At 37.3% G+C, this 9,695-nt stretch overlaps 1 protein-coding gene across 1 annotated transcript in view; it reads right to left on the reverse strand.

Annotated features, from left to right (window-relative positions):
• Positions 1-9,695, reverse strand: part of LOC122064119 (plastidal glycolate/glycerate translocator 1, chloroplastic-like) — a 12,125-nt gene extending 2,430 nt beyond the window's left edge. The window contains exons 1-5 of the mRNA XM_042627835.1: positions 9,335-9,695; positions 8,869-9,184; positions 5,344-5,605; positions 5,124-5,239; positions 3,245-3,374 (exon numbers count right to left, since the gene is read on the reverse strand). Of these exons, the coding sequence (XP_042483769.1) occupies positions 3,245-3,374; positions 5,124-5,239; positions 5,344-5,605; positions 8,869-9,136 (776 nt within the window). The 5' untranslated portion in view covers positions 9,137-9,184; positions 9,335-9,695. The remainder of the gene's footprint in view (positions 1-3,244; positions 3,375-5,123; positions 5,240-5,343; positions 5,606-8,868; positions 9,185-9,334) is intronic.

The raw sequence follows: 9,695 nt of genomic DNA on the forward strand, positions 1-9,695 counted from the left end.
GGTGATGATGGTGGCTACCAAATTATATCTTCTCTACAGCTTGCATTTAATGAAGTCATTGAAAGAATGATACATGAACCAGCTTTACAAGACAAGATAAAACTCAAGCCACTTTGTATAGATATTCTCGAGGTGGTTTTGCCTCGGATATGGCAATTAGATCACGGGCAACCATGAGTCCTAGTAAGTAGAGTTCATTGTTTAATGTTTAGTTGTTTTGCTTGTGTGATATATTAAATATCAATCTAACTATTTTTATATATATTTATTTTTTATAGTTAATTGGTGGGGTTCATTTGGAGGTCATGCTTTTGAGCTTTCAAAGATTGCAAGACGTATTCTAGGGCTTTGTTGCTCCTCTTCTGGTTGCGAACGCAACTGGAGCACATTTGAGTTTGTAAGTAGCTGGGCCTCAAGTCTCTATTTCATATTTTAGACTTTTTATTTTTGGAACAATAACTTTGTTTGTTGTTCTCTATTGTTTATGAATTCAGATTCATACCAAGAAGAGGAATAGACTGGAACATCAACGTTTGAATGATCTAGTCTATGTTCAATACAATCGCCGCCTAGAAGAAAGGTTTCAAGAAAGACGTCTCCTCAACAGAAATTATGATCCACTTGTGCTTGATGAACTGGATTGGAGTAGTGAGTGGATGATTGACGAGCAAGTGGATGATGTAGTCCATCCCGATGCTGATCTCACATGGGACGTTGCTGGTAGAGCAATGGGGGCAACAATGGAGGGGCCCAAGAGGAAATATGTGCTACACACGCCGTGGTAGAAGGAGGGTTGTTGGGGAGTCATCAGAATCAGATGGGGAAGAAGATTTGGAAGAAGATGATGTGAATGATGACTTGGATGTCATAGATAACTTTGGTGAAAATGCAAATGCTTTTAGTGGACAACAAAGGAATCTGCCATCTGCTGATTTGTTGGATGATTATGATGATTAAGTTATTTGTGTTTGACTGTTTGAGTGTTTGGATTTTATATATTGTTTAAACTTTAAACTTTGAACTTGGATGATTAGTTAAGTTTTTTTTTTATGTTGAGTTCATTTGCTATCAAGCTTTATTGCTTCAGTAAGTCACTAATAGCTTAACAGGTTAGCCACTTATCTCATCATTTGATCTAATGATTCTATTTTTTGGTTTCCAAATATATATTTCTCATTATGTCATTCATATATGATATATTGACATATATACCTTTTACTTTGTTGAGGTTACTCACTCACTTCCAATCATTACTTTCAAGCTTCAATCACAGGTTAGCCTTTTACTTTTTACTTTTGTGTGATGTACATGTTGATTTTTTACTTTCAAGCTTCATTTTCCCCTATATTTAGTAATCAAAAGAATGCTCCTTGATTGTTTGTCCCTATGCCACACGTGACAACTATGTTGATGAGTGATGAATTGATGTATAACTGTATAAGTCAATAATTTATGTTGATTTTTTTGATGATTTGATGTTACTTAATGTTTGTTTTATATGTTATAGGGTATATATTCTAGGCTTGTAGCATGCTAAATAACTTTAAAAAATAGGAAAAATAAAAAAGTAGCATATTAAATAATTTTAGAAAATAGAAAAAATAAAAAATGACACACGGGCGATTTGACCGCCATGGCAACGCCAAAATGGGCGATTAATCGCCAAATCGATTAGCCACCCCTCCACCGCCTTGGATCGATTTGACGCCGTGACAACTATGGTTACTAGTCACATGATCCTCTGCTGCTCTTCCTGCTTGAAAGTTGAAACCATTACAAATTTCTCTTTCAGTCAATTTTGAAGTACCTGCTTAATATTGAGTCTTAACCAGGAGATCTAAGGATTAAGAATGGAACCAGAACCGGCAAGCTGTGATAACAGTTGCATCCAGAAATATGGAATAAAGATGGTAAAGGTTGAGTGGACCTGCCATTCCCACGACTGGATTGGAGGTTTCAACTTCATTAGTGGATGGTCAGATTTGGGTTGTGTCCTAGGATGGTAGTCAATAGATTACTGGACCCCTAGCTACTAGCAGTTGCCTGACAACAAGGCTCTGCTTGGCAGGATCAAATTGAATGAGAGTCCTTAAGTTCAGATTATATTAAAAAAAGAGCAACCCAGTGCACGAGACTCCTGCTACTGCAGGGTCTGGGAGGGGCAAATGTATGGAGCCTTACCCCTTGCTAAGCAGGAGAGACTGTTTTCAAGTTTCAAATCTGTGACCAACATGTAGCACAGTGCACGGAATTCCTAATTTCATATAGCAAAATTACTCCTAACCAAATTAACCAAAAAAGCACTCTATAAAATAGAAATTCCTACTATCCACCCTCTTCTATCCTTTTTCCCCTGTTGTCAGCTTCAACCCCCAATTCCATAGTTCCATCTCTTTTTTGCTCTCTTCTTACTTACTGCCACTATATCCAATTGAGTTTTGAGGTTACCAGATGCACACATCTGTTTACACCTTTCTAGTATGTTTCCAAACTCTCATATTTTCATGTAATTAGAGGAGTATAGCATAGAACTTTAGATAGTTCTTAAATGACATTAATCTGAATTTTAAAATCATCAATGAATTAGTAGAAGACAAACCAGATAATTGCAAAGCAACTGCCTGCAAAATAAAAACATCTCTGAAAATGATTGAGGAAGGGGGGGCGTTTGTAACAGTCAAGGACCATTTCATGGGTTGAGACCCAAGCCTTCAGAGTTCCAATTTTCTTAAAGCTACTTCTGTCAATTGGTGTCAAAACTTGACTGCTCTCTTGCAATAAGAGGTTCAAATACTCAAGTGAAACAGGTTCTTTTAAATGGACATAACCAAATAAAAACTGGTGGCCATAATACCATTACGTAATAACAGTGATTGTTCAGTATAAACCTTTAAGTCCAATAACCCAACCTTCAACTTGCTTCAAAAGAATCCTGGATATTTTTGTACCCCTTCACTTAATCTTAGTTTCCAAATATTTAATGATAGCAAAGAAAAAAGGGAATATGCAATAAAGAAAATATTTCCAAAACGGTGAAAATATATAAATGAATTACAGGGAAGCATCAAACAACTATTTAGGTAGCCACTTCATTTATCAACAGCCTAGGTATTTTCTGTGTTCATGGGCATGGAAGTCTGTAAATAGTCAGATCCACAGTGTCCAAATTCAATGTGGTTATTGTGAAGTATCCACTGCTATGGTATTAAGTGAATTTATAGTCTATGAAGAGAATTGTGCATACCTAGATGTCGTTGCAATTCCTTGAGCTATAGGATCATTAAAATGAAGTTTGTCAAGTATTGTTTGTACAAAATTTGCACCCACAAGACCAGTTAAAACGACAACAGTAGCTGTGAGAGATGTATTGACACCTGCAATTAATAAGATCACCACATTATTCAAAGAGAAGATTGAAGTTTAGAAAAGAGTCACATGCAATTCACAGTATAACATAATATCCCAGTACCCAGAGTACTCTTATTACTTGAACTAACATTTTCTGTCAAAGCCATGTTTTCTGGGATCAGATAGTTCTCAGGAAACTAGATTAACTACTTAAAATTGTAGGGTATCAAGAAGTTTATGTACGTTCAAAAAGGGAGACAATGCTGAGGGCTAATGCAACTGTTATACATCTTGGCAAAATCGATACAGTCAAAGCAGGTTCTAGGCCAATAAGCCGCCCTATGAGTGCAGTTCAATACAATGAGAATAATGCAAAGATGATCACAGATGATAAAATCTCCATTACATGCCTCTTGACAAGCTGAAATTTGCACACTACAGCAAATATCAATTTCAGCGGGTAGTAAGATCAAAAAACAAAGTGGAAAATCATGGTTTGCATTAAGTAGATGCCATGAGCCATTTTCCTACCAAAAGATCTCAGGCCAATAAGATGCAAATACTGGAGATTGTTCCACAATTAAATGAGTTCTAACTGGTCTTAACCTCATTCAAAATTTTTTTCTATTCATTGTGCAATACTATTTCTTAGACCGTTGACTGTACATTCTCTTCCTTCTAAAAAAATGCATCAGACTGCAAATGTTCTCAAACTGACAGTAACAACAACTACAACCTATAAGATGAAGCATTTTTCTTCATGGGGAGATTTGAACTCCATTTTGTAAAGAAGAGTGGTTGGTCACCTTTCACTGTTTGAATATTGAAAAGGCAAAAGAAATAATAACAGATCCCAAAAATCCCAACAGAATGTCACCAACTCCAGGATTAGATGAAACTTTCGTGAGATAATATCCTGCATGGAAGAACTATAAATGATTCTATGTATAAGTTGGAAAAACAAAGTTGAAAAGCATTATAATAATATTTCTGTGCAGTAGGTAAGGAAATATATAGTGAATGTATGATTTTCCTCAAAAGATTTGACAATCAATACATCTAATTTCACAACTGAATAATTAATAAACATGGTTTCACTTTACAAATTAACTTCAAATTTATAGTGTTTAATTTCTACATTAAAATATGAAACAGCAAGTTTCTTCTTGTTTCCAAGAACTCAGCAGCTAAGCATAGGATGGCACATCCTTCATTGCAGCAATAGTTGTGAAACAGACGTAGGAAGGTATGCTTTTGAACTTATTTGAGTCTATAACATGATATGTCAATATGTCATAGAAAATATGTGTTATATAGGGTAGGAGTTGGAGAAAGCTTCTGAGTCCAAGAGAGAAGTTATTTTCTCTGATGTGTAATATAATCAACACAATGAACATGGTCCTATATGAATTTCATAGTTCAAAAAGTATAAGCAAATAATTTTTAGTCAGTATTCAGTGCAGGAGCGACCCACGTACACCTAAGGTAAAGGTAATGTAAGGTGAGTTTCTGTCTTGAGGCATATTTGCATAGTTCATTGAGGAAATAAAGTAGGCTCATATGAATAATCTCTCACTAAAATTGAAAATGCTTGATCCTGTTCACCAACCAGTTTGGTGAAACAGAACAGAACAGAACAGAATAAAGAAGTGAAAGAAGTGAAAGAAGTGAACTTTTTCACATCTCTTGATATGGAAACAAAGAAACAGAAATGATGCCCATGCGCACTTAAATGATGGAAGTTAAGATATAAGCACTTCAAGTAGGCTGCAAACCTAGAACAATATCCACACCAGACTTTGATAAACACCCAAAAGCTACTGCTGCCAAATCTGCTGATAGTGCACAAAAAAAAATAGGGTGGAACACCTTCTTGATGTCAGAGGGAAACCTGTAGACCAGAAACCATAAACATAATGAGGTGTTTCTAGAAAGACAGATCATAAATCTTAAAATGTATTATGTTTTGAATAAATAGGGAAATAAGCATTGTACCCACAACCAACCATGTAACCTAACAAAGTAGCTGCAAGTAGGAAAGGCAGGCATGTTCTTGCATTCGTCCCAAGTGCTGTCGGATATAGGAGTGCAGAAATAAATGACACAAAGAAAAATCCAGTCCAAGTCCACAATTCAAATTTTGAGAATGGAGAAGGCTTTGGCATAGGTTCGACAGCTATCATTTCTGCCCTTACAATCTTTCTTACCGTTATTGCTGTGTAACCAGCAACAAAAACTGAAGCCAGCCAACCCCCAACTGCAGAAAAGTAAGGAAAGAATAGGTTGTTATTTCATAGTGTTGGATAATCTAGAGGGGGGTGAATAGGTTATTACTAGTGGAATTTCCTCCTTTTCAATTTCGTAGAATGTTTTGTAATTTCTAAATGATGTGGAAAATATAGATATAATTAATTCACAATAACAAGTATGCACAATAGAAAGACAAAGAATTTATAGTAGTTAGACTCCTTGAGTCTACTCCACTCAACACAAGATCACCTTGAGGGTTCCACTAGTATTTCCCTTTCAATACAATTGGTGAGGAAATTCACCTTTATAAAATCCTTTTAAGGATAAGAAGATCCTTTACAATCTTTTTAAAGGAAGAGAGGATCCTTACAAAAGCCTAAGTTCTGTTTAGACTAATGCAAAATAGTAATGCTCAACCTAGAGCAATATATAAATTACAATGATAAGTAATTGGAAGAGGTTACCTAGCAAGGGTGTATCAATACCCCTGTGAGTGCAAGATGATATGAATGAGTAAAAGATGCACTTTAAGTCTCCTTGTGCTCTTCTCTTGATGATGATGAGTTGGTGAGAAGGTGTGGAGAACCAAGCAAGAGATTACTTGAATGAATTTGAAGTGAGTAGCAATAAATCTCAATAACTCTTATTGGATAATTTAGAAAGCTCTCTAGAATGCTCTTAGTAGTAGTTGAGGTGGTTTAAATGGTGAACAGTAGAACCATAAATAGAATCAACAAATGGCCTCAACAACAACAACAATCTAAAGCCTTATCCCAACTTAATGAGGTCGGCTACATGGATCCAAACATATTAATAATGGAACATGACAAACAAACAATGAAAAATGCAATATGAAAAGTGAAAGGTGAAAGATGAAAGTAGCAAAGTAAGAGGAAAAATGACACAACCCAACAAGACAGGAGAATCTCAGCTAAATAGGGTCGGCCACATGGATCCTTGTTCTCCAATAGGTTCTATCCGAGGTCATACTTGGTACGAGGCCTAAGCCATGCTTGTCATTTCTCACAACTTCTCCTAGGGGTCATGTAAGGTCTGACCCTAGCTCTAGTAGCCCCTTCAATCTGAATCCTATCACTCCTCCTTACTAGGTTGTCGCTAGGCTTCTGTTGAACATGACCATACCACCTCAAACGGCTTTCTCGAAGCTTGTCATTGATCGGGGCAATTCCCAAATCAGCTCTAATATGCTTATTCCTTACTTTATCTTTCCTAGTTTTGCCACTCATCCATCTTAACATCCTCATCTCTGTCACACACATCTTCTCTGTATGACACTTCTTAACTACCCAAAATTTCCCTCCGTAAATCATGGCTGGATGCACAACAGTCCTATAGAATTTTCCCTTAAACTTTAAAGGGATACGTTGGTCACACAACACTCCTCTATGTCGCCTTATTTATTTATGATCAACCCAAGATATCTAAAATATTTCTTTTGCGGAATCTCCCTCTCCTCAAACTTCATTGTTTCATTATCCATCATAGAGTGACTGAAGCTACATATCTTATATTCCGTCTTCAATCTACTAATTTTAAAATCACTTGTTTCTAAGGTTGATCTCCATAGCTCTAGCTTAGTATTGATCCCTGCTTTAGTATCATCCACCAAAACGATGTCATCAGTGAAGAGCATACACCAGGGTACCTCATCTAGAATGTTCTTCGTTAACTCATCCATGATAAGAGCAAATAAGTAAGGGCTTAAGGCCTATCCTTAATATACCCAATACTAATTTGAGATTTCCTTGCCTTGGCCTCCCACAGATCTCACACCACATATGTACTCGACACCTCTTAAGACTTGGCCCAAGAGAAGCTTAACAGTCATAGTTTAGCTGGTCGACCAGCTGCCCCAACTGGTCGACTGGTCCAAGTGACTGTTAGAAGAAAATACTCATTGGAGCTTCTTATTGTGCAACCGGACGATGAACCAATTGACTGGTCTTGAGTCTGGTTCGAACCAGTCGACTGGTAGGTACTTTGTCTGACTCGATTGGACTGGAAGCTGTACTAGATGGGTTACATTTGGTTCTCTTGGGTCTGGTCTGTCACGGGATTTTTGTCAACACAATGTGTTCTCAAGAATGGGGATCCAAGACACGAGTGTACATATTGACCTGAATGGAAATTTTGAATTGATTGGTTTGACCCGAGAAGAGATCCGGATGAACTTCCAACAAGCAGAATAGAAGTTGACCAGTGTGCCATCTCTGTGAAGGCTGCTACCCGTGAGGCCATCTCGGGCATGGGAGGGAAAGACAGCAGACAACCGACTGAACTGGGGAGCCTAAATGGCATTAAGGATGAGTCCACCTCTCTCTCTCTCTCTCTCTCTCTCTCTCTCCATCATCTATGATAAGGGGTTTTGAACTCTAGGAGTAAGTGAGTCTTAGAGACCGTCTCCTGGTCATTCCTGCAAGGAGTTGTCGATGTGTTTGCTGCTGAGGTTCCTTCGTTTGCTTGACTTCTGAAGAGTTAAATTTCAAGGAGGCATTGCTCGTGTGGTGCGTGAGGTAACTATTCTCCCCTTCCTTGAGATGGAAGTTTTGAAAACCTCATACCAACATGAGGCAAGTCACCCTATAGCAATATAAGGCATGATCATAAATCTAATGAGAATAGATAATTATTTATTTATTTATTTATTTTTATTTTTTTTCTGCATTTGCAATATCTATCATGATACTCCAGCACCTTAAATGCAAATAATGATCTTGTTAATCCCAAATTTATAGTTGAAACAAAGCTTGAATGTACAGCATTCAATAAATTAATTTTTCATCCTCAAATGTGCATTAATTCTATATCTTGATTTCACAGAAGCACAAAACATTTCAATGTTTGATGAGAACTTCAGAATTAGGTTCCCATCAACTTTAGATTATTCTGGGACCATCAACTAGAAGAAAGCACCCAAAGAGGTTAAAGCATTCTGTGGTTGTATCCATATAACTGTTATTTTGCCAGGTATAAAGAGATGCCAAACCATTAACATTAAGTGATAGTGGCCAGAGGTATTCTACTCTTTGAAAACAACACACTGTTTCACAGAAATGCAGAAATTTTTAATAAGAAATAGTCAAAATTGGAGGCATGGGAAATTCATCAAACAAACCTTAGCCAATTCCAAGATATAGTAGCCATACCGAAACTGGGTTTGCAATACTATACTCATTTTCCATTTCTGCAGAACCACATGAGCTCGATTGTCTTAAAATGCAAGAAAGAGGTAGGCTAAGATTCTTATACCTATGACGAAACAAATCTTGATTCCTGAAGCCGCAGGGATATCTCTCACGTCCAGAGGCAAAACCACAACAAAAGGAACATAAAACAATGCAAGCCACCTCTGAATAAACATATTTGCTGGCTCAAAGAAGTTCATGAAACTTGTTGCAGCAGAAGGAACTACAGAATCAGGGATCATCAGAATGGAAAACACACAGAAAATCCCGAAAAGGGCACTCGGAAACTTAATAGCTGCAGCTTTAAAAGCCCGTTCCAAAAATTTATCCATTGCCAGAATGATTCCAAGCGACAATAGCAGATGCCAAATGCTGCCCACCTGGTAATCAAATAATCTTCTAGTTAAGAATAACCCTTGAAAACAACACAATATAGCACCAATTCTACATTCAAGAAGGAGATTAAAACAATTACTCATACTCTGAAACCCAAAGGAGCCACTCCCACTCTCCTTGCTCATAGAATTTACCTAAATTTTGCGGCGAGAGTGAATATAGTAGGTACCACCGGAGAAGGACCAAGATTGGGGGCCAATAGCTCTAATTGGCAGTGAAAATCGTGGGTCATTGGGGCTTTTATGTGAGATTTGAATGCCATTGAAAGAAGCTCCTGATGTCTGTATATGGGTTTTCATAAATGGGGTCACTGGTTTTCAACGGATTCCTGTGGAGTGAGTGGGAGGAGGATACGAAAATCTGGGGGTGGCTGAAGCAAAAGCCATGGAAAACAAAGGAAGGCCTGCTCCTGTGTCATTGGAGATAAACCCATTTCAGTATAAAGATTCAATTATGAACAGAAAAGGCAGTTTGAATCATGAGGTTCTCTCTCTC

The sequence above is a fragment of the Macadamia integrifolia genome, unplaced genomic scaffold, assembly GCF_013358625.1.
Source record: "Macadamia integrifolia cultivar HAES 741 unplaced genomic scaffold, SCU_Mint_v3 scaffold1527, whole genome shotgun sequence".
Classification (NCBI taxonomy): Eukaryota; Viridiplantae; Streptophyta; class Magnoliopsida; order Proteales; family Proteaceae; genus Macadamia; species Macadamia integrifolia.